The sequence below is a fragment of the Melospiza georgiana genome, chromosome 17 (genome assembly GCF_028018845.1).
Source record: "Melospiza georgiana isolate bMelGeo1 chromosome 17, bMelGeo1.pri, whole genome shotgun sequence".
NCBI lineage: Eukaryota > Metazoa > Chordata > Aves > Passeriformes > Passerellidae > Melospiza > Melospiza georgiana.
In genome coordinates this window covers 7259389-7284188 of record NC_080446.1, presented here as the reverse complement: position 1 = coordinate 7284188, position 24800 = coordinate 7259389, and the positions used below count along the sequence as shown (strand labels likewise).

Here is a 24800-nt window from a genome sequence, read left to right as displayed (position 1 = left end):
TCGCTGTGGGTGGCCCCGGTTCCCCGCCCGCTCGCCCGCTCCCATCCCGGGCCGTGCCGCGAACGGGACTCGCTGCGCTCGGTCACGGGGCGAACCTGCTGCTGCTGCCGCTGCCGGAGCGCTGCCCGCTGCCCTTCCCTCCCTGCACTGCCTGGGGAGCGTTTGTTTCTCGTTTCTGCGGGCAGGGTGGGAGCCACAGGGACGGGGTGCCTGGGGAATGTGTGTGCTCCATGCATGGATGCTGAGGGCACACGTGTGCACATCCAGACTGCACCCCTGGGGCTGATGAGGACCCCACACATAAGGGATGGACCTGGCTGTGGTGGCCTGGGCTGGACCGGGAGCATTTGGCCCCAGTGGGACCTGTTCACTCCAGGCAGCTTCAGGGGCTCATGAGCTGTCAGCTGGGAGCACAGGATGGGATCACAGCTACTTCCATGGGGGTCAGCCCCCCTCATCCAGCCCCAGTGTGTGTCTCTGTAGGGTCCCAGGGTAGGAAGGAGGGGACTAGAGGACCTAAACTGGGCTGTGGGGTAGGGGTCCCACACACTGCTGGTGTCCGTGCATCCCTCTGTGCAGAGCTGCACACACAGGGCAGCGCTCAGGAGCCGATCCCCTACAGCAGCTCAGGGTGCCAGCAGTGTCCGGGGCTGATGCTCCATCTGGAAGCGCCGTGGCCACCCCACAGCAGGGCCCAGCAGCCCCTGGGGCCGGCCGGGGCCAGGGCCGGGACCGGGGCGATCGCGGCTCCTGGGGCCAGGCAGGAAGGAGACGTCACCGCCGTGGAGCGTAACTCGAACCAGATGGGGCCGCGCTGGCGTCCAGGCCTGCGGGGTGGTCACCGACAGGAACCGGTCAAAGGCTGCCGGCAGGAAGCGGCTGGGAGGGACGCCTGCGGCCGCCGGAGCCCGGGCCGTGGCAGCTTTAACCACTTCAGGGCCAGCCACAGCTCCCCTGGGCAAAGCGACACCAGCTCCCACCCGCCCTTGCCTGGGCATCCCACCCGATACGGGCAGATGCTGAAGATGTGAGGACACGTCTGACTGACAGCTGATCCATCCACCCATCCATGCAGTCACTCTCCCTTCCCCCATCCCCCCGGGCTGCTCAGAGCTGTTGGGTGTGTAGAAACCCTTGGCGCTGTGCCTGCACAGCCCTGCCCAGGCCGTACCAGGTGGTCCCTGTGCACGGCACAGCCCGGACCCATTCCCTCTACCACGGAGATGAGATTCTGCTTCCCATCCTCACCTCACCTATCCTGCCACTGTCAGGCCCCACCGGTGGGAGCAGAGCCCCCCCAGCCCCCAGATGCAGCTGTGGGCTCTGGGCAGACCTGTACATTTATTTACAAGAGGGCGAGCGCTGTGGAGAGCTCCGTGATGGGGCAGGGTCCCACCAGCCGTGGCTCCTGCCCGCTGGGGACAAGCCTGAAGCCCCTTCCCCTGCTGCAGCCATGTGGGGTGAGCAGCAATGATTCCCCGTGTCTCTCCCCAATGTTTTTCCAGCAGGCACAAAGGGCAGAGGCAGCTCCAGAGCAAACACACAGCCTTGGCTTGGGGGGCTTAGCCACGGCAAAAGCCAAAGCTGGGGGACCCCATCCCCTCCTGCAGTGGGCAAGGCTGGATGCTGCAAATCCCGGGGGATGCCCATCCTCTGGATGCTGCAAATCCCAGGGGATGCCCATCCTCTGGATGCTGCAAATCCCAGGAGATGCCCATCCTCTGGATGCTGCAAATCCCAAGGGATGCTCATCCTCTGGATGCTGCAAATCCCGGGGGATGCCCATCCTCTGAATGCTGCAAATCCCAGGGGATGCCCATCCTCTGGATGCTGCAAATCCCAGGGGATGCCCATCCTCTGGATGCTGCAAATCCCAGGGGATGCCCATCCTCTGGACGCTGCAAATCCCGGGCGCTGCCCATTCTCTGGCAGCACGAGGAGGCCAGGAGTGGTGCAGGCAAAGGGGACGGGGCTCGGGACAAGGCTCGGGAGCTGGGGCAGCGCCTCTCTCCCCTCTGCCGGTCCCGGCGGTCCCGCGGAGCCCCCGCACGGGCGGGGAGCTGGCGGCCGAGCAGTTCCGCTGTGTTGGTGGTCGGGTGAGCGGCGCCGGCCGGAGCGGGAGCGCGGCCCAGCTGCTCTGCATTAGCCCGCCTCGCTCACCGCGATCTGCCGCGGACGGGTGAAGCAGAGGTTGTGTTTTTCCCCCGCTGGCAGAACCGAAGGGCAGGGAGGGCAGCGGGAACACAAAGCCTCCTTCTTTCCTCGTTGGCTCCCAGCTGGGGACGCCGCTGGAAGCGTGCTTGCTGCTTCCTCCCTTCCTGTGCGAGCAGCAGCTCGGGGCCAGCTCCGCTCCCACATGCCCAGCTGGCCGGGAGGAGGTGCCTGAGCCCCGGCTCCGCTGCCAAAGCACCGGGGTGAGGCTCCGCGGTGCCCTCCAGCATCATCGCCGAGCCGCAGAGCTGGGGAGGGAGGTCGGGCAGCGCAGGGGCCGGCGGCAGCGAGGGCAGGCGGGGCTGCGGCATTTACAGGCAGAGTCCAAAGCAGCAAGCGCCAGGCGGCCGAGGCAGCGGGATCACACCGGAATGGCCTTGCTGCTCCTCCGAGGGCACGAGAAGGAAGCGTGAGCAGAGCAGAGATGCTGCAGGTCGGGCATCACGCAGCCAGGCCAGGGCCAGAGCTGAGATCAGAAACCTTCACTCCGGAGCAGCCTCACAGTCTGAGACTGAGCAGTGATGTGGTCCTGTGGACCAGCTCCACAGAGCTGCTCCAGACTGGTGGGGGTCCCTCTCAGAGTGGGGGTCCCTCTCAAGTGGTTCCTTTCTGGCCTCGGCTCCCCTGGGAGCCCAGCTCAGATGCCCAGCGCTGTCAGGGACCCTGAGCTGGTGATCTTCCTGAAGCGGTTGGCAGCGCACACCCCGATGAAATTTTTCTGTGAAAGGGAAGAGGAAAGGTTCTCATCCTCTGGCAAGGGCTGTGGCACCAAAGATTGAGCCAGACCCAGCTCTGGGGCCTGACACTACTCCTGCCCCTCAAAGCTGCTTTTGGGATCAGCTCAGGAATAACCACCACAAAGGAACCTGTGCTTGATGGGGATGTTACCTCAGGGGCATCCACGCTCAGGGGTCCCCAGCCCCGTGTCCCAGCTGCCAGCAGCACAGTGAGACAAAGCCATTCTCCGTGCTACAGATGCCACCCACCGGGACAGGCAGAGCCTGGCAGCCCCTCCCAGCCCCCTCAGAAGCTGCTGACCCCCGTGCCCTTGCTGGACCCCGCACCTTCCAGCGCCTCCTCATGACGTATTTCTTGAGCAGCACCTGGGACTTGAGGCGCCGGTTGGAGCGTTTGGCCTTTTCTGCCAGGTTATTGAGCCAGGGGTGCTGCAGGCACTGGTCAGCACTCATCCGGGCACTGGGAGAGAGATGAGACTGCTTCAACTCTGCTCAAGCTCCTCAGCCCCAACCACCCCCTCTCCAGCCCCTCCAGAGCCCCCAAATCCCATAACCCTGCAGGGGAGAACCAGATGGGAGAATGTTCCCAGGGACTGGTGGGGCTGGGCAGGACTCTGAGGGGTCCAGCACATCCTGCCTGGGACAGGCGTCCCTGCAGGGATACAGGGCTCTTTGGGGACAATCAGAGTGGGGCAGAGCCCCATGGGGTTAGTTCAGTGCTGAACCCAGGGGATGCTGCTGGCAATGGTGAAGAGGCAGCGTGTGGTACCTGGGCAAGCTCTGGGGGTGCCCATCCCAGGACCCCACAGTCACTGCCAGCCTCACACCTCTTATCCTTGATGATGAGGTTGGAGACGAAGTCCTTGGCCTCATTGGAGACACTCTCAAAGGTCTCCTCATCAAAGTACCAGTTGGCAGCCAGCACGTTGTTGAGTGTCTCGGTGTCATCGTCACCCAAGAAGGGGGAGAGGCCGCTGAGCCTGGGGGTGAGGGAGGTGAGGAGTCAGCTGCTCTCAGGCTTCAGCACCTCCCAGACCCCCTGGAGCAGAGCCAGCCTGGCCAGGGATGTTCCAGGGATGTTCCAGGCAAGGGCTGCCACCGTCCTGCCTGCAGCCAGGCTGAGCCTCTTCCTGCCCCCCAGCCCACACAGGCATCTCCCCATCCAGGACCCCCACCTGCCACCAAGCAGCCAGGTGTCTGGGGACAGCCCTGCACCCAGGGGGGCTGTGCCCCAGCACCAGAGCTCCCCAGATGGCACTGGCAGCCCCTGCCAGCCCTGACGTACAGCATGTAGGTGATGACGCCCATGCTCCACATGTCCGTGGTGTAGGAGACCTGCTCGTAGTTGACCACCTCAGGGGACAGGAATTCAGGGGTGCCAAAGTTCACTTTCAGCTTCTCATTGGGATTGTACCTGCAGCCGAGGAGGGGTGCAAGTCAGCACAAGGGGGACAGGCTGCTCCCCCAAACCCCTGCCCCTCTCTCAGCAGATGCTGCCCTCCCCAGCTAGTCATGGAGTGCCATGGCCAAAGTAATGGCCTGGAGCAAGTCCTGGGGCTCCTGGTACCCAAAGGCACACAGAGATGAAGGGTGGAAGGAGAAGAGGGAGGAGGGACAGAGCTGAGGAAGAAAACCTCACCTTCGAGCCAGCCCAAAGTCGATGATCTTCACCATGTGCCCAGTGGCAGCCACACAGAGGATGTTCTCAGGCTGTGGGGACAGGGTGACCATTGCCCCACCACCAGACAGGACATCCCCACTGCACAGATCCACACCAGAGCAGTGCTGACCCACAGGCACCCCTCCCACAGCCAGCCAGTGTCCGGCTGTCCCCCTGGGCCCTGCCACTGTCACCCCCAGCACCTTGAGGTCGAGGTGGAGGACGCCCATGTGGTGCATGAAGCGGATGCCCTCGCAGATCTGCCGCACGAACACCATGCAGTCCACCTCGGTCAGGTGGTAATCGTCGTCGATGATCCGCTCAAAGAGCTCGCCACCCTCCACGCTGCATGGGGATGGACCCTGGGGTCACTTTGGGGTGCTCCCTGCCCCAATCCATCCTCCTGCAGAGCTCCTCGCCCTCCTGAGGGCTCTGGCCCAGCTCCACCACGGGGTGCTGAGCAGAGCCGGAGTGGGATGTGGCATTTTGGGGTTGGACAGCCCCAGGGTAGGCACAGGCACTCACTATTCCATGAAGAGGATGATCTCCCGGGGGGTTTCGATGGCGTCGTAGAGCTGGATGAGGTTGTGGTGGTTCAGCTGGTTCATGACATCGATCTCCTGCAGCACCATCTCCTGCAGAAGGAGCCCCAGTGTGGGGTGTCAGCCTGGGACGGGCTTTGTCCCCGCACCAGGGACACACAGAGTGTAACACTGCCACCACCTGCCCGGCGTCGTTCAGACCTTGTCCTTTGCTCCCTGCTTCCGGATCACTTTGGCTGCCAGCTTGAGCCCCGTCTCCTTCTCTGTGCACGTGTGAACCTCACCAAACTTGCCCCTGTGGAGAGAAGAAGGAAGGGAGTGAGGGAGAAGTGCCCCCACCATCAGCCCCCAGGCTGCTGGGGACCCTCACACCGCCCTGTGGTGCTGCTCTGACTGCCCGAGGCACCCACCCATGGTGACCAGAGGAGTCCCACCGACACAAGGCCACTGGCCAAGGCTGGAGGGACAGTGGGACAGTGCCAGGAGAAGCACTGGGGCCCCTCCTTACCCGCCCAGGATCTCCTTGGAGCTGAGGCTGAACTGGGAGCTGACGCTGGCGGAGCGCAGGGTGACGATGCGATGGGCGAAGGGCGCTGGCGGCGGGGGAACATCGTCTGCCAAAGCCAAAGGAGGAGCTGAGCAGGGAATCTGCTGTGCAGGGACCCCACTCTGGGTACCCCGGTTAGGAGTGAAGACAGGCACCCAGCCAAGCCTGTGGGTGCAGGATGTGGCCAGGTACTGAGCGCTGGGCTGTGAGCCAGAGGCTCCTGGCTGGGGATGCACTGGATGATGCAGCAACCCCTGAAGGGTTTGTCATTATTGCCCAGAGCATTGCTCACGTGCATGGCACCAACTCTGCTCCATGGCACCCGCTCCCCTCCACGGCACCCTGTTCCATGGCACCCACCTTAATCCATGACAGCCACCCTGACCAACCTCCATGTCACATTTACCCTTTCCAGGCCGTGTCACTGTCTGTCACCCTCTCCAGACCAATCCCCCTCCACGCCACCACCCTCTGCTCACCCTCCCAGGACAGACCCCACTCACAGGGCACCCCCTGCACACATTCCTGAGCCTCCTTTTCCCAGGGGAGAGCAGGACCCAGCCTCACAGGGATCCCCACAGGCACCCACTGCCCCAAGCCCTGCCATCCCCACAAGGACAGTGGTGCAGGACATGAGGACATGCTGTCCCCTGCCACCAGCCAGACAGTGACTGTCACTCTCCAGGCTCCTCTTCCTCACAGTCAGTGTGGCCAGAGCAGGCCAGGAGGGGACGCGACGTATTTAGCCCTGTTTACAGTGAAAGGGGAGCTCGGAGGCCACCAGGCAGGTGACAAGCCAAGGACAGGAGCTGGCAGCACGGAGGGCAGTGTGGGCAGCAAGCAGGGCAGGGGTTCCCAGGCTGTCACTCCCCAGAGTGTCCAGGGGATAAGGAAAAGGCAGGCACCTCATGACCTTACCCAGTATCTCAAAAGGGTCTTCCTTCCCAAAATCGGGGGTGAGGTAGGGGCTGGGGGGTGGCTTTGCCTCTGTCAAAGATGGTTCCACCCCAGGTCCAGGCTGCTCCACCACCCCAGCAGGATCCGGGGGCTGCCCTGGGGCACTGGGCAATGTCCTCTCCTGAGGGGTGCCGGGGAGCTCCAGGGGCTGCAGGTCCCCCTGGGCTGGTGGGCCATGGCCAGGCTCTGTCAGACCCTCTTTTGGCTCCACCATCGTGGTCTCCTCTTCTATTGTCTCCATCTCTGCCCAGGGCTGCTCCTCCCTGGAAGCAGGAGTGGGAGGTGAGCAGAGCCCAGGCAGCAGCTCCTGAGCCCAGCACCCAGAGGGCACCCAGGGCTCCCTGGAGCAGCGAGGGGGATCCCCCCATCCCAGCAGGGTGTGGGTACCTGTGGCAGGCAGCTGGGCAGCTCAGGCTCTGCAGCAGAGCCGGGCGTGGGGGCTCAGGGACTGTTGGGGGCTGTCCCTGTGTCCCCTTGGACACTTCCTCCCCTTCACCCTGAGCCCTCACCACGGCCACGGCCGCGGCCTCCGTGGGCTCTGCAGCCCCATCCCCAGCCTCTGCTCCAGGTGTGGGAGGCTCCACCTCTGCAGCTTTCTTCCCTCCATCCTGAGCCTTTGTGGTAGCCGGGACCTTCTCCTTTTTAGAATCTTTCCCTTCATCCCCAGCCTTCGATGCAACTGTGGATTTTTCCACCTTTGCAGTTTTCTTGCCTCCATCCTGCACCTTCACAGCTGCTGGGGACTTCTCCTTTGCAGGCTCTTTTTTGCCTTCACTTTGAGCCATTTTTTCAGCTGGTGTTTTCTCTGCTTTTGCTGCTGCCTTCTCTCCATCCTGAGCTTTAGCAGCATCTGGGACTTTCTCCTTTGCAGGAATTATGGCTTTCTCCTTCACTGAAGCTGGGGCTTTCTCCTTCACTGAATCTGGGACTTTCTTCTTCACTGAAGCTGGGGCTTGTTCCTTCACTGAATTTGGGGCTATCTCCTTCACTGAATTTGGGGCTTTTTCCTTCCCCAGAGCTGGAGGCTTCTCCTTTGTGGGCTCCTCTTTGCTTCCATCTGGGGCCTTTTTAACTGCTGGGGCTTTTTCTGCTTTTACCATTTTATTCTTCCCATCCTGAGCCTTTGCAGCATTTGGGGCCTTCTCCTTTGCAGCAGCTGTGGTTTTCTCTTTTGCAAGCTTGGTATCAGCCGGGGCTTGCTCTGCCTTTGCATCTTGCTTCCCTTCATCCATAGTTCTAGCAGGGGCTGGGACCTCCTGTTTTGCAACCCCTGTGATTTTCTCCTTTGCAGGCTCTCCTTTTCCTCCATCCTGAACCTGAGCTGCAGCCAAAGCTGTTTCCTCCACAGGTTTTGCCTTCCCTTCTTCAGAGTTTGCTGCAGCCAGAGCCTTCTCCTCGGTGGACTCTGCTCTTCCAGCACTCTCAGCCCCTGACCCACCAGGTGCTTCCTCCTTATTGGGCTTGTCCTTTCCTCCATCCCGTGCCTCAGTTTCAGCCAGGTCCTTCCCCTCCATGGGCTCATCCTTCCCTCCATTCTCAGCCTTTGCAGCAGCTGAAGCCTTTCCTCCTTTGACCTCCCCTGCAGCAGCTGGAGCTTTCTTCTTCCCAGGCTTCTCTTTCTCATCCTTCCCTGCACTCTGGGCCTCAGTGGCAGCTGGCACCTTCTCCCCGGTGGATGCTGCCTGTCCTCCATCACACAGCACAGGCGAATCCTCCTCTCCTGGAGCTGCTCCCCGTCCATCCCGGAGCTCTGGAGCGGCCAGAGGTGCCTCCTGCTCCGGCTCTGCCGTCCCTCCTCCAGCCTTCTCCTGCCCAGGCCCACCCGTGCCCGTGTCCTGCGTCCCGGTGGCGGCTGGCGCTGTCCCCGCCTGGGGCTGGGGAGCTGCGGGGGCTGCGCTGCCCTCGGGGTCGGGGGGTGCTGCCCCTGCAGCCCCGCCGGTGTCTCCACCCTGCTCCATGGGACACTCCAGGCAGGATCAGGCTGCCCTGCGGTGCTCCCGGCTCGGCGAGGCTCCTGCGGGACAGAAAGCGGCAGCTGAGGGCTCGCCGGCCCCGACACCCTGCAGAGGGGTCGGCAGCACCCGGGCAGAGCGCTGCTGCTGCAGGGATGAGCGGCTGCCATGCAGGGATGAGCGGCTGCCATGCAGGGATGAGCTGCTGCCATGCATACGGCGGGAACTGTGTCCCCGCCGCCCCGCCGGCGGCTCCCGGGCCGGCGGCACCGAGCCAGGGACCCCACGTGGCCAGCAGAGCCGGTCCCATTGTGCCCCGATATCTGCCCGCGGTGACTGATCGATGGCCTGAGCCGGCACCTGTCACCGGGTGCCCGCGGCCTCCGCCGTGCGAGCAGCCAGCGCGGCGCGGCCAGGGGACAATTTAGGGCCACATCCCACCGTGGCACGGCAGGAGGCAGCGGCTCCGGCCCCAGGCTGGCAGTGGGGATCAGGAGAGGTGAGCATTCCCGGCACTGCCCCACCATTGCTCCTCCTGAAGCGCACAGGAGCTCCAGCCACGCGGGCAAACCCATCTGCTCACCCGCACCCAGCAGCCGCCAGCGCTGCCCGTCCCCCGGCCCGGGGGTACCCAGCTCCACCAACAGTCCTTGTTGGTGCCTGTACCTGCGCTGGCCTCCAGCCCAGCCCCTGATCCCCAAATCCCCTGGGCTGTTCTGCCCTCCTGTGCCCGGTCATGTCTCCTCACCCTGTCCCAAGCACCTCCCTGTGCAGCCGTGCAGAGCCCGGCACAGCCCAGCCCCAGGACAAACCCAGCAGTGACCACCCCAGTGACGGGGAAGCTGCTGCTGCTCTGCTGGAACAGGAGCTGTGGCAGAGCAGTCCCTGGTGAGCGCTCCCACATCCCACAGCTCAGCACAGCGAGCCCGTGGGGATGGAGGTGTTCTTCCCACGGCTGGGGGCTCTGCTGTCTGCAGGACCCCCCATCACCCCACCCCAGATCAGACCCCCCGGCCCCGTTACCTGGGTCCCGGTGCCCGGGCGGTCAGCGGGGCAGCATCCGCACTGTGGCAGCGCCGGGGGGAGCGGCCTCTTCTATGCCGGCTGTAACGGAGCCGGATTAGCGGGGCAGAGGAGGATCCCTTACAGCGGCAGGAGCCGGCCCACTGCGCCTTTCCCAGCACCTGTTCCTGCTGGAGCCCGTTCAAAGGACACGCCACTCTCGCCTGTCCCCCGTGGGCCGGGGACACGCAGACGCGGGGCAGGGGACAGGGATGGACTCGCCTCCTGCTCCAGCACAGCACCACAGGGAGGGCTGGCACTGGGCACAGTGACACCCCAAAACCATCCCATGGGGGTGGCCTGGGTGAGCTGGACAGGGTAGAGGCGGCTAAGGCCCTCCAAGGTGCCCATAGGTGACACAAGGTGGCCACTGGCCAGCCCGTGGGGATGGCGGCCAGGAGCAGCTGGTGATGGTGCTGGTGAGCTGTGGCCAGCTCTGCCCACTGGCACTGGCCCTCTGGGCTCTGTGGGGATGATGTGGCACCTCTGGGCACTGCCACTGGGCCTTGATGAAGGTGGCAGCAGCTGGGAGCTGGGCACTGGCCAGCAGCTGCAGCTTTCCCCAGGAACCATTTGAAAGACTTATTTTCTGCAAAATCAAGTGTTTCGAGAATCGGGGAAAGAAACAGAGGAGCTGGAGGCTCCAGCAGGGTTGGGCTGTGTGTATGGGTGCTGCACAGGCATTGCCAGCTCTTTCTGGGATACTGAACCCCAGGACACACCTCAGGCACTGTGTGGGGCTGAATCCTGGCCTTTGCGGGAGGAGTGTGACTCTCCCCAGGCCCAGGCTGGCCAGGTGCCCCCGGGGAGGCTGAGGTTACCCTGGGCTCCTCCAGCCTCAGCCTCTGCCAGCCTGGTCCTGCCTCCCAGCTCCCCACCCCACACAGAGCTCAGGTTCTGCCGGACACCAAACCTGGCTGCTTAAACCTTGCTTTGCTCTCTCCTTAGTTTAAACCTTACCTGTGGCAGGGTTGGAGGCTACAGCAGCAAAAGAAGTGGGGAGGCTGCCCTGGCCAGTGCCATCCATGATGGAGCTGAATCAATGCCACCAAAAAGCAGCAGCAGCCCCACAAGAGCAGTGCTCAAATTGCCTGCAGCACCTCTCAGGAGGACCAACGCTGCTCAGGCAGTGCTGCTGCTCCACATGGGCAAATCCCAGCTCCCAGTGAGCTACCAGCCCCTGTGTGCCACAGCCTGGGGTTCCCATGTGGCATTGAAACTGAGAAAAGCCAGGATGGGAGCACAGCCGTTCCTGTCCTTGAGGTGCTGCTGTCCCACCTGTCCCTGTGCTGGCCTGAGGCACCCACCATCAACAGCTCAATGCAAGAGCAACACTTGCTCAGTGGGACACAGGGGGGACTCCTGGGCAGATGAGGAGCTGTCCCACTCCAGCCTTCACAGCTGGGATTTGTGGCTTCAGCAAAGCCAGCTCCTTTCCTGAAACCCAAGGCAGGAGTTGGCATGTGATGAGCACCAGCAGGGATAATGCAGGAGCAGGCACACAGCTCCAGCTCACTGGTGTGTTCATGCAGTTGGGTACAAGCAGAGGTTGGAGCACCACCAGCAGCCACAGTTCTTGGTGACAATGACACACACACTGCCCAGCCCTGGCACAGCCACCACCCCTGTGATGAGTGGGAGTCCCCACCTTGGCCTCTGTAGAGCCACAGTCAGCAATACTGGCCAGATGCTGTGCCTGGCCAGTGGGGCCTCTGCCCACTGACTGTCATCGCCAACACACAGTTTGGAATTGCCTCTCTCCTCCTCCAGCTGGACTGCCAGGCACCTGGAGGCCACCAGTGTCACTTCAGGCACACACTGCCACCACTCCGCCAGCCTTTGGCTCTGCACCCTCCTGGCAAGGTGGAAGAAGCACATCCATGCCCAGGCATGAGCCAGAGCCATGCCCCACAGCCCCCTGGGAGCTCTTGGTGTGGTGGACACTGGGATAAAATTCTCCAAGGAGAGCAGGAGCAAGCAGTTGGACACCAGCCAGCCTTTCTGGGATGCCTGCAATCTTCCACACTCCCTGGGAGCAAGGCTGGTCTGGGCACAAATCTCTGGCACAAGGTGAGGAAGCAAAGCCCTGGGTGCAGGTACTGGGGAGCCATGGCTTCCAGAGGCAATGGGGGAACCATGGTTTGGCATTATCACAGGTAAAATTCATCTGTGGGCAGAGAGAAATAAGCTGAAATCAGACCTTTGGGAAGAAGGAATTGTAGAATTGAAAGACAGTATCTGTTCCACCCCAGGATTTCAGATGCCTTGGCCCAAACCCACATGCCCAGGGAGCAGCACAGTGCCCTGGGGCTCTGCAAACCAGCCACCACCCAGGCTTCTCAGCCTGGGCTTGGGGTTTTTTTTCTCCCTTCCCATTCAGGAACTTAAGCCAGAGCCTACATTGGCTGCAGCTGGGAAACAGCCTGTCCTGGGGCTGTCTGGCAGCGCCTCAAGCACGCCGTTCCCTGGCGACGCCGTTGTCACAACTGCGGCAGCACACTTTAACCTTTACGTTTACCCTGGCAAGGGAGGCCCAGCGGGGCCAAAGCCGGCCCATTCCCGGGAAACCCGACACCCCTGCTAAATCGAGCGGCAGCGAAGGCTGAACAACATCCCCACCTGAATCCCAGCCATGCTGCTGAAACACAAACCAGCCGGGCTGTCTGGCTTCACTGCTTCCATCAGAACCAGGGCTTCCACCATCGTGTCATGACAGGTGTCAGCAAGGTGATGGGGAAAGACAAGGAAAAACCCCAACATCATCAACAGAGCATCCAGTGATGTGGCCACCAGCAGCAGCGCCAGGACCTGCCCAGATCCAAGAGTTCTTGCCAGGTTCAGGCCAGGTCACACAAGCAACTGCAAAGGTTTCCCAGTGGAGACAGAGGGAGAAGCAAAGCTGTGATCTGAGAGCATCATCAAACCCTTTGATAAGAATTTATTCACCAGATAATTTGATCTTGCAATCAACATGAAAGTCCAGGAAAACATTGGCTGCCTTTAAGTTCCAGCCCTAGTCTATGTTCAGCAAATTATTTTGATAACAAATTGAGTACAGCCCAACTAGAATAGCAGAGGAAGATTTTGTGCCCAGATCTCCTCTCTCCTCCAAATCCTTGCTCTCAAGGCATGCACGTAAGGGTGATGACCTTTGAGTACTGGAATACAGAAATGTGTTTGCAAAATCCACACAGAGAACATAGATTTTACATCAGTTTCTCAACCTACCCTGACTCTAAAGGGAGGTGTTGCAACAGCACTTAAGTTAAATCCCAGGCTGTTGCTCCCATCCTGTAAATTTGTTCTCCCCAGCAGAAAAAATCACCTGCCATCCTTTTCCTGCTGAAGCATTGGCCAAATCCCATCCTCTCCAACATCCAGCTCCTTCAGGACATGATTTTTATACTTTGTACACTCGAGCAGTTTTCCCACCATGTCACCACTTCCCTCCTACTTAAGAGAACAGGTCCCACACCCCAGCCCGTGAGAACCTGGTGGGTGACTCCAAGCTCATACAAATACCCCAGAGCCTTGGAGGCACAGCTGCCTGAGGCTCCTGCCCCTGTTTGCAGTGCATGGGGAATACAAGACCCCATGGCTGGGGGAAGATGTAATGTCTTTTATTAGACCCAAATGATACCATTGGGGAAAAAATCCTGCCAAGCTGTGAGGCACACAACCCTTTCCTTCCTCAAGGCAGAAGAGGCCATGTAGGGCCATCAGGGAAATCCAGCTGCTTCATCCTTCAGGGCTCAGGGGCTGCTCCCTGCTTGCCTTCACATTCTTCAGCAGCTCATCATCATTCCAGCTTCCCCCTGACTCATCATAAATATTTGCTGCTTCTGCTGCCCACACGCCGCCTTACCCAGAGCTGGCACTCGAGGAAAAAACATCTGAGGTTCTGTGATGTCCCCAGCCAGTAAGCAGATCACAGGGAACAGCCCCACCACAACAGAAATGGGGTTAAGGCAGACAGGGCAGATCCACATGGATTTTCATTTTCAAGAAGAGGATGCTGACATGGCCCTTGTGCTCCAGCCACTCCTGCAAATTGTCACAGTAGCAGGGACAGCAGTTTTTCTGGCTGTCCTGTAACTCTCAGCTCAGGGACACAAGGCTATCAGTAAAGTCAGAAAAATGTGGCTGAAGGCAGACTGGGAGATTAGATCAAACCTTTGGGCCAACCTCTGCCACAGCTACACAAAGATCCTCAAGAGAAGGGAAGGAAAAGCTGAAACTTGAGCAAAATGGAGCCATGTCTGAACTTACCATTTCCAAGAACCCACACTGCCATAGAGTCATTCACCCTTTAGTACTTCCCCAAGGATCTCATTCTCCAGCTCCTCAGTTCTAACTACATAAAACTTTAAATTTTTTTTTTTTGAAGAATCCTTGTATTTCAGTGTGGGTGACTTTTCCTCTTTTAATCCCAGCACTGAAGTTTGAGGCTGGTGCTCTTGAAAACACTCCCATAGACCCCAGCTGTTCTGCAATGACATCTCTTGAGCATCACACTTTTTAGGAGAATTCCTGCAGAAACATCATCCCTCGGGTCCAATAAATGTTAATCTTAGAATTTAGGTCTCTAAGGACTTTCTTCCACTGTTAACTCTTTCAATCTAGAAGTAAAATAGCAATTGCTTGATGCACTTTGGCAAGAATGAGACAGCATTTCTAAGCACCCCCTTAGGTGGAATTTAACACCTAGTTTGAACTCTTTTTCACCCAAAACGCTGAACAAAAATCTACACACTCTAGGAATACTTCTTGAACAGTAGCCCAGTTCAGAAGGAATGAAAGCAAATGTTTTCCATAACCACCAAATAACCAAGTTTGTCCAGTTACGATAAATTAATTCTAAATTCCCATTTCCTCCCCTCTGCTAAGCAGCACAACAGTAGCAAGCAGCCTTGCTCATGGGTGTGAGCAGGTATTTCAGCAAAATATAGAAGTAAGAAATCAGAGCACAACACTAAGTAAGAAATAATTATTAAAACTTTAATCTAGATGTGTCCACTCTTCACAATGCCAGCAGTTTTGTCCTCCAGCACAATTGAGCACTTGGGCTGTTTAGTTCTGCTTGCTGCCCAAACTAGCCAGAGATGCTGATGGCTCTGTAGCCAAGAGACCTGTACTGGCAGAAGCTGGGGCAGCAGCTCACAGCAAGCCACTTGCCAGATAAATGGCTCCCCAAACAGGACTTCAGCTATAAAACAGCAAGATGGTTTAATAACTAATATACACAAAGAACTACCTTTAAGCGTGGGCAAGATTTATATTTGTGGTCATCTAAACATCAACAAGGAAGGTCAGACCAGCACTACGCTGGCTTGAAGGAACCTCTCTTAACACAATTCAAGCTAAATGCAGACTAAAATGCTAAAAAAAAAAAGACACTTGAAAATAACACTTAGTGTAAAAACAAGGCAGCTGTGCCAGATGCACACATCTGTGTAGCCAGTCTTTATCAAAAACTCTTCTGCAGGAAAGGGCTTCAGCCCACTAGCCAGAGACAGCAAGTAGATTTGGAATTTTTATTTAGTTAGGTATAAAATCTCTGTATGCAATATCAAAACTTGGTTTAGTCTCTAGAGAAGATAGGGTCTGTATACACAGCAAGGCCAGGAGGCACTGCTGAAATGCCACGGGCTCAGGTGGAGTTTAACTACTCAGTACAACAATGAAACCAAGCATAGGAGTTCAGACTGAGCAGTCATGGAAAAACAATTGCTCCCTCTCTCCCTACCAAGGGAGTGGAGAGGGATGGGATCTCCCAGCAGTTGTCACGTGGATGTGGATGCTCATCAGATTCGGAATCTGTCTGAGAAGTTGGGAGACTTTGGCACAGTCAGTGGTTGATGACTGGACTTCACTTCCAGGCTGCGGTATTTGCGTATTGGGTTTGCCTTGTGAACCTGTGGAAAAATAAATATAAGCAAGGGCAAAACAAAGCAAATGGTTGCAGTTATGATGAAGCTGAAATTTGCAGGTGAGCTGTGGATGAGGTGAAGGCAGGCATCTGCCTGAGACCACCACACCACCCTGGGCACTGGAGTGAGGTAGTAGGAAAATGTACACCACATGTTGGGATTGTGGGTTTTACTAAGATCATTCTGCTTTGATAGCTACAAATGTGCAGCTCCAAAATTCAGCCATCTCAGCACAGCTGCCTTCTTTGTTTACATGGTTTTATAGGTTTGTTTTTTTTTTAAATCAGTTGAGAAGTTAGTGAGTCATCAATTTGCAAAAGGGAACCTTGAAAAGGCAGTTCTAGTGCAGCTCAACTGTGACATTAGCTCCTTAAGGATATTCTCACATTCCTTTTGGTTACTTTATAGCCCTTGCTCACAAACAGCTCACTTACCATTTCTTGTCTTAGCTTAGCAACTTCTTCCTTTTCAAGCTCCTCTTGTTCCTGCCTGATCTGCTCCTCATAACTCTCCTTTAAGGCTTCTACTTCTGCCAATCGCTTTTCAAATTCTTGCCGTTCTCTTGCTCTTCTTTCTGTTGCCAGCTCAAAGCTTTCAGGAACTACAGAACCAGAAAGGTTCTCTAAGTTTAGAAATAGAGGAGATAACATTGGTTCAAAGAGAGTCAGGTAAAGCAGAGCAGCACTAATGTCAATGGAAGCCTCCCTTTGGAGAGCTTCCCTCTGGCAAGGGTGGTTAGGAGATACCTCCAGGCTTCAGGAAAAGACAAAACTTTACTCCCAGACGTGAGCAGTGTTAATGCAGACGTCACCCCGTCATGGGTGTTCTCATGGGAGGGAGCAAGCACACAATTGTTAGTACAAACAAGCTTTTGGCTGGTTTTATGCTCTACAAATCTCAGCCTACCCAAGCAGTAAATGCCTTCATCTCACTAGAAACGGGAGGGAAAGAGTGACAGCGCTGCAGAAATGCCAGCTGTCTCTGCAGGGAGCTCCTCACATTCTCAGTACCCTTATCCTGAGCTGGCACACATCAATCATCTGCCAATTGCAGCAGAGCTTCTAAATACAGCTGCCATGCTGGAGCAGGACAGGGGGGTGGAGAGGAAATCCCCCTGCTCCCAGGGGACACAAGCTGTTAGGCAATTAGTTGATTAAATGCAAGGCACTATTGGCTGTGCTGATGAAGAAGAGGCAACAGCCAGAAAAAACATCACTTAATTGCCTCAGTTCTGAGCTATCAGCCAAACCAGTGTGACAAGTACTTGCAACTCTACCTGGTAGCATCCTATGTTCCTTTTTGGGCACAAAAGGCTCCTGGTACACCACTGTGTTGGGACCAGCTTTAAAACACGCTGCCTCTTTCTGCCTTTTCAAGTCTTCTTCAAGCTGCAAGAGAAGAGAGCACATCAAGCGCCAGTCAGAAAGAGACCATCTCCCCCTGACCCAGACTCCAGCACTCCCTACACTGGAAAAGCCATGCTGATTCAGTCAAATAACTTCCATAGAAAATTATATTAAAGCCAAAAATTGGTGTCACTTGTTGCCTGACAGTTGCTTTGCCAAAAAACAGCCTGAAGAAACAGCCAGGTGTCCACTGCAGGCTTCACATGAGAAAAGCAGTATATTGTTTATGTGACAATAAATTCCTGGAGATAGTCAGCAAAAAGATTCAGCTGCACAGAGCAGGTGCTTAGAAAATGCCCCACAGCTGTTCATACAATTGTGGTAAATCCCATAATTTACCACTAAGTGAGAAAAAGAAAAACAAACCATTGACCAATCCTTAACCCAATAGCACAAGTCTCATGCCAAGTACAGAAAAATTCCAACTCAGCTCCTGATTCACTTCAAGGAGGATGGTTTCTCTAGTCAAGCACAACTCCACCAGCTGATTAAAGTCTGGTCATTCCCATTACCCTTTTCATCCTACCTGCTGTTTCCAGCTCTGGAGCTTGGCAGCTCCCCGTTCATCCACCTGCAGATGGAATGGCTCAGGCTGAGTTGCAGGTTTGACCTTCTTTTCTGGCAGTTTCACTTCATCAAAGTAAGGCAGAGGCTGCGCTTTGAATTTTGGCACCTGAAATAAACAACTCAAAATATTTCTTGTCCTTTCCTCAGAGGTTTAATAGACAACACCAAATCCTATCACACTCTTTTTACTGAAGAAGTGGAATCCAAGGTAGCTTTTAATTCTTACCTCTTCCTTCTGTAGTTCTTCTATTTTTTTCTCTTTTTGTATTTGCCGTTCTCTGTCCCGGGCATCGAAAGAGAAGGGGCAAACTTCCACATGCCTCTGCTCTGGCATTTTGGGTTTGAAGGGCACTCCATAATGTGGCATAGGATTAGCTTTGATCACAGCCACCTCCTCTTTTTCCTAAAGGGATATTAGCATTAGGGTCTGATTTTTTACTTTTGTATGGGCTCCAACTCCTGCCAAGCAAAGCCACAGAGAGCTTTGAATGAGCTCCTTTGATAAGGAACACAGCAGGGTCACACAAACAGTGGACACTGCAAAAATTAGGAATCCAAGAAATACCAATCTACTGGCATCCTGAACCACAGGCCCAATTCTCCCTTTTATGAAACCACTCTCAATTCTAGTACTCATTCAAATTAGACTGTAATTATTTAATATCCTCTTGACAAGAAGGAAAGGAAGAAGGATGTGAAGCTTTCAGAATCCTGCTCCCCATCTCAGGGAGAAAAAAAGTCATGTGTAATATCTGCCTTCAGTGACAGAATTGGGAAGGATGAGAAATCTAAGCAGTTCACCTTCCTCATTTATAGCAGCAACACCTCAGAAACCCTCATCAGTGCCCCAGCATTTGAATTTTTTCATTTTTAATGAGAATTCAGTTTCCGTAAAATGAGTTGCAATAACCAGATTGTGTCAAATGAATGGCACAGGCAAAGGTAACCACTGGAGGAACTGCTTACAGGAGGGAAGGAAGGGGCTTCCAGCCCCAAAGCATCCCACCCACATCCAGAGGCACAGCAGGCACTGTAGTGAGAGCTGGGCCTGGCTCCAGCCTTGTCACAACTGTTACCTTTTTCTCCTCTCTGCCAGACACACGGGTCCTGCTTCTCAAGGTAAAGGCTGGAGACTTAGCAACTGTAAGAGGAAGTTCCTTCTTCTCTGGAACACCCTGTTCAGAAAAGCCAGTAAGGAGTTACCCAAGGCCAAGTGCCAAGAAAACGCCTCAGAGAAACAACCTGACAGCACAGGATGTACCTACTGCAGTTCTTACCTAATGACAGACACTGTTTACTGAGATCATTAAACACATAATGCAACATAGCTACAAACATTTGGAAGCTCATTGCCATCAATTCCCAAGCCTGGGTATTATTAAACTTCTTACCACAACATCCTCCAGGATTTTTGTGGGACATGGCCTGGAATGGAATTCAAAGCGCTCTTCCTCCTGCTGCTTCTTGCTCTCACGCTCCTGAATCCTTTTTTCTATTTCCAGCTGAAAGCCAATAGGTTGGGTGAGCTTCTTCACAGGGGGTTTCTTGGGCAGGAGTGGCATACCCTCAAGGATTTTGTGATTGACTTCTCGTGCTTTGAATTTGTACCTATGCAGGAACAATGGAAACAGTCACCAGTTATACGTTGTATGTTAGTGTGCAGCTAGAGTTAGCAATTCTTCCTTTGCCTTCAAAACAGCAAGATTAATAAGGAAAATCTTATAGATTATTTTCCTAGAAATCCAAACCTTTGCCTACAGACAGGTTTTGAAATGCATGCAGGTTGCATTGCTATATTGGGTTTGCTTTACTCATCATAAGCTGTACTCAACCCAAGATCAGCTCTCCTAAGAGCACGTTCTTCAAAATGAATTGTTTATATTTCACTCCCCTACAATCAGAGCTAAAGAATTATGAACAACCTAAAGGAATCTCAATCATCCTCTGGAGGACAAGGGTAAACCCCTACTTACTGCTGAATTTTCTCTATTTCCTCTTCTTCCAGCTCTGCAGCAGTTTTGCAGGTGACAGGTCTCGAGCGCTGCTTCGTTCGCAGCACTGGTGTTTTGGGGTGCGTGGGCCCAGCCTTCATTGGCTTTTTTGAAACTGAGCCTACAAATTCAAGTCACAGAGACCAGCAGTTAATGGCAAGGCCTACAACAATCACAGGCCATTTGCTCAGAGTAGTCAAAGCATCTCTTGCTGTGGACACAGCCAGGACAACTCACCTTCCTCAGATTTCCTGCTCCTCAAATGGTAACGAGAGGGTGTGCGTTTTTGGAACGCTTCTACCTGCTCAGCAAAGGACACATATTCTGTTGTGGCTTCTTCATGTTTTCTTTTGTTTCCCTGGGACAGATTGAAAGGTCTGGGGACAGTGTGCCCCTTTGGCATTCGCATCTGGAGACAGAAAACCACAGTCAGTATGGCCAGGAGGTTTTGATGACATTTCCTTTCCCCACTGAGGCACACATAACACCTCACATTAAGATAACACCTCACATTAAGCACAGGTGTTAAGAGTCTGAAAATGCACAAGTTATATTGGGAAACTCTACTGAGCAGATTAAAGCACAAAGTGGAATGACTGGAAGATCTGACATAAAAGGGCTCCTTTTTCCACAAGGCTTCTTTGGAGTCTTGTGGCAAAACAGAGACACAGGAAGTCTGCAGTCACATTTGCACAACACCTGCCTCCTGTGGTAACCTCTCTGTGGGTATCAGCCCAAGCATTGCACAAGGAGCAGGGAGGTGATGGCAAGAATCAGTGAGCTGAGTGCTGGCAACACTGTGGCTCTCACCGGAGAAGGGGGATGCTTCCTCAGGACTGCTGCAAAATCCAGCTCCTTGTACTCATTCCCAGCCTGGCTTTCTGCATTCTGTTTAATTCTAGTCTCCGTGCAGAAGTGAAAATTAATTGGCTTTGTTACTTGACCAACAGGTTTCTTCACAGGTTGTCCTAGAGAAAAAGAACATGTAAGGACTGGAAGACTTTTGCTGTGGGGTACAATTTATGGAAATAAAAAAAGCATTTGATTTCTAACAACTAGGTAAATTTTTAGAGAACTCATCTTTAACATTTCAAAATATGGCATAACTCAAACCCACCTGTTTCCAGGCAGTTTAGGGGCTGATCTACATTAAATGGCTCCTAACATTTATTGCAAAGTCTGAAATGCTTGTTTTCAAAGGTACTTGCACAGCTCTGTGCAGCACTCTCCAGCTGAGCCCAATGCAGCTCCATTCAGCAATTCAGGCAGAGCCCACCTGCTCCAGCAATAGCTGCTTTCAGAGACTCCTCGTTCCTCTTCCGCAGCTCCACAACCTCCTGCTGCAACTGCTGCATCTTTTCCAGCTCCTGCTCCTCTGTACTCTTTGTCTTGCTAGAAGGTTTGGTCCTCCTGCATAAGCACATTAAAAACTAAGATATGCCTTTCTGCTTCCCTGGTTATTAGCATGATGTTTGTGCAAGGAACATGTTTATGTCCAGCCTCATTGCAGGAGCATCACCACTTATAAAAAGAGATCTGCTCAGGTTTTGTTTGTTCAAGAAATCTCACAGCTAGCTGCTATTCTGCACATCCCTTTGCTGTGTGCATTCTTGACCTATTAGGAAGAACAACTTTTTCCTCAAAAGAAAAGCAAAAGCTTTTCTGTGCAGAGGTTCAGCTGTGAAGCACATTTCATCCTAATACTGTTGCCTTGACCCAGTGTTTACTAAATGTGATACCATCACATGTTAAGTTGAAGCTGAAAACACACAGCCAGGGCTGTCACCTAAATCAACTGTGATTAGCACACAAGTCACAAGAAAGCCACGTACTTCAACATTGTTGGCGTGGAGGGCATGGTCTGTTTGCTTTTCCCTCTCCCTGGAGAGAGCTCAGAATCCTGCAGGGGCTCCTTCTTTGTGGACATTTCTGTCACCTTCTCTCTGCTACCAGAACTAAAAGAAAAAGTTGTTAGGGCAAACACCTTGAATTAACTGTGTTCTAAATAAGTTACTACCTGCAGCTGTCACCACCATGCATAACTTCCCAACACCTGGTGAGGTCTAAGGTATGCCAGGCTGGCCTTACCTCACCCCAGGCCGAGGTATCGACCATCCAGCTTTCTCTGGTACTCTAAGGCTGTAGAAGGGAAGATGAATTACTGAGCTTTTGGAACGTTTCTGGAGAAGGGAGTTACACTGTAGATCATTGAGATACAGCAGTGTTTCAAAGATCACACTTCAATTTCCTGACCTTAAGCTTATCACCATATGATACTTTAGTGCTTAAGTTAATTTGAGAAATATTTTGGCTGTGACTCTTTCATAGCTAATGACGGCCTGATGACTTCTGGATGGATAAATTCAAACAAATTTAAAGCTGACAGACACTGAGTAAGAAGGTGAAGAAACCCATGCTTATTTAATTCATATCTCCACCTCCAAACAGAGCAATTCCTTCAGCATTTACAGCCATTTCTTGTTCATGAAACCAGTATCAGCAACCGTTGCAGCCACTACCCCCTAACCTTCCTGTAAGAACTGTCTCACACAGGTGGAAACCCTTTCCAAAGGAACAGCTGTAGCCCTTTTCCCAGCCCTAAAGAGAAGGACTTGGATGACATACAGCCTCATTTTCTTCATGGGTGGAACATCTTCCTTAGTTTCCAGGGCATTATCAATTTTCTCTGCTTTGATTCTGCCTGGCTGCTTGCGCTGCTGGGTCTTCCCCTGCTTTGGAGCCAGTCTCCTGCCTGGTCTAGGGTAGAACAGAAAGCAGAGGTCAGTTTTCCCACAAATCTGAGGACACACCTGACCTGGATAACACATTTATGTCAGTGAATCCCCTAACTCCACCACACAAATTGGGTTTGACATAACAATCCAAACGCAGCACGATTTATTAAAGTTTAACAACCCATAAACTAAATATTCCTTGCTATATATGAGCATGCAGAGCTCCTTGCACTCATATCAAGAATGAGCTCTGCCCAAGTCAGGCAGATATAAACAAAGAAACTTTATAAGCCACCTCAGTTTCAGATATCCTCACATTCCAGAAGCTCCTGGTGCTGCCGAGTCTCATTTGACAAGTATGTGAGACACTGCATTACATTTCCACCCTGGAGACTGCCCCTCCAGCTTAGCCAGCAGATCAGATGTCCCAATGCACCATCTCCATGTTGGAGAACTCCAGCCCCACAGGATTCCCCAAGAACAGCTTAGAACTGCAGATCCTGAGAGCAAGGACCTGCTTAGTTACACCATCATCAATCATTGTACAAACTGAACACAAACATTTCACCTCTGAGGGGCCTCTGCAGGGGCAGCAGCTCTCCAGGTTGCCAGGGACCCGATGATATTCTGAGGGATTGTGTTGCCCTGGGCACATTCTGCTTCACCATCGTTTTCACCTGAGAAAGGGGCAAGAGTCAGCTCATCTATACACACATATACAGAACAACAACAAGTAAAATCACAGGAGACCTTGCAGATAAGAGTATATGAAGATGGCCCCACAAAAGCCAGACAGAGATCTTCCCATTTTGTTAGTGAAAAGCAGGTAAAATTTATTTATTCCCTCCCTGCCACACCATGCCAGCTTACTCTTCACTACTTCTTGTGAAGGGACAGAAGACAGAACAACATCAGGCTTTGACAAAGCAGGGCTGCAGTGTGAGACCTTTGCCACATTTTCTGCAGGAGGGACATTCTCCAGATTGGCTTTTTCATCTGTAAGGAGAGAAAGACTTTCACTATACACAGTGTTAGGAATTGTTAACAATACCCCAGAATATCATTATGAGGTAAACAAAGGCGAGTTACAGATGCCAAATTTTAAATACAAAAAACCAGAACAAAAGAAACCCCATACATTTAACATCATGATTAATTGGCACAGAAGCCAGGCCCAAAACAAGGATCACACCAAGGTGTCACCCAACAAGGAACACCTCAAGGAGCTAGAAGCAACTTACCAAACCAGGAATCTGCATTGTGCACATCGTCCTCATTCAGAGTTGCAAAATCGATGCAGATGTTTGGGACATCAAAAGAATAACGGGACTCTGGCTTAGACATCTTCACAGTCACACTGTCCCCAAGAGTCCTCTGTCTGCACTGCTACAGCCCTTTAGACAACAACAGGGAATCAGTGGCATCATCCTCTGCAGAGTTTCTAGGGACAGGCATTGGGACAGCCTTTGGGACATCCTCCCTTCTTGCACTTCACACCTTTGGGCAGAACTCCTCATGAGCACTGCAGAGCTTTATCCTACTGCTGATCTGCAAAGCTAAGGATATCTCATCGCTGTTGACATTTGCAGGTTCAAAACTATCAGAAAGATCAAGTTTTGACAGGATTTTTTCTGTACCTGTGGGTGCCAGAATTGTATTTTTTAAGAAGTATAAAGCTTTTCCAGAGAGTGTTTGATTTCCACTTCCTTCCCTCACCACACACAAAGAAGAGTTCTTACTCTAACAAGATTTACAAACCTGATGAGATACACTGCAATGCACAGCCTCTCCCTCTAAAGGGCTACAAAAAAGAACTCATGACACAAAGGTGTTCTTCTGTATAATAAATTGATTTTCAAAGCAGGAAGAGGGCTCTGTAGAACACTGTAACTGGGCAAACAGTCAGAAGGAGGGCAGTGTCAGGCCCTCTTGCATTCCTTAGCACTAGCCCAAGGCTGGCCAGGCTATAAACAAACTGAGTACTGTGACCCATGTCAAACAGTCCCTGCAGTTAATTAATGAAGCACTGACAGCAAGAGGAGTCCCTGTGTCAACAGGTGATATTAAACTCAACGGAACAGGAATAAAGCCAGTGACAAAGATATAAACCCTGAAATTATACAAAACCTTCTTGCAAAGGTGCTTTTGTGATGCCTTGAACAGCTGTGAGGCAAAGGCCACGAGGATGTTATAAAACACTCCCCAAGGAAATCACCTGAACTTTGCTTTTATGAATCCAAGCAATTCCAAAGCAGCATATTCCTAACTCACAGAGCCTCAGCCTTTAACCACCTGTCTAGGCAGACCACACATGGTTCAAAACCCAGATGTTCCTCAATAAATAAGAAAATGGTCAAGAGTAAAGCAGAGCAGTGTTTAGGGGGTACCATGCTGGTCACAAACACTGGCCCCCGAGGATGGGTGCACTGAGAAGCCTCCAGCTCCCCAGAGCAGAGCTGTGATAGTTAAAGGCAAGAATGCCATTAGAGAAGCACCAGCTACA

General features: G+C 53.7%; 2 protein-coding genes across 3 annotated transcripts; both read right to left on the bottom strand.

Annotated features, from left to right (window-relative positions):
- Positions 1-2848: 2848 nt before the first annotated feature.
- On the bottom strand, positions 2849-8612 carry MYLK2 (myosin light chain kinase 2). Its single transcript, XM_058036566.1, has 12 exons — positions 7670-8612; positions 7042-7573; positions 6616-6917; positions 5659-5764; positions 5352-5445; positions 5134-5243; positions 4812-4953; positions 4588-4658; positions 4234-4362; positions 3776-3928; positions 3276-3408; positions 2849-2929 (listed from the first exon to the last, which is right to left on the bottom strand). The coding sequence occupies exons 1-12, from the start codon at positions 8610-8612 to the stop codon at positions 2849-2851; spliced, it is 2796 nt and encodes a 931-aa protein (XP_057892549.1).
- A 6579-nt stretch (positions 8613-15191) lies between these two features.
- TPX2 (TPX2 microtubule nucleation factor) lies at positions 15192-23643 on the bottom strand. 2 transcript variants are annotated; one of them, XM_058036218.1, is made up of 16 exons: positions 23539-23643; positions 23168-23293; positions 22866-22974; positions 22188-22319; positions 21395-21517; positions 20839-20972; positions 20373-20530; positions 19800-19971; positions 19545-19683; positions 18963-19179; positions 18648-18746; positions 17798-17974; positions 17531-17677; positions 16875-16986; positions 16033-16220; positions 15192-15583 (listed from the first exon to the last, which is right to left on the bottom strand). In XM_058036218.1, the coding sequence occupies exons 1-16, from the start codon at positions 23639-23641 to the stop codon at positions 15473-15475; spliced, it is 2247 nt and encodes a 748-aa protein (XP_057892201.1). In that variant the 5' UTR covers positions 23642-23643; the 3' UTR covers positions 15192-15472. The 2 variants fall into 2 exon arrangements, with proteins under 2 accessions (XP_057892201.1, XP_057892202.1); XM_058036219.1 differs by having other exon boundaries at positions 16033-16199.
- Positions 23644-24800: the final 1157 nt, after the last annotated feature.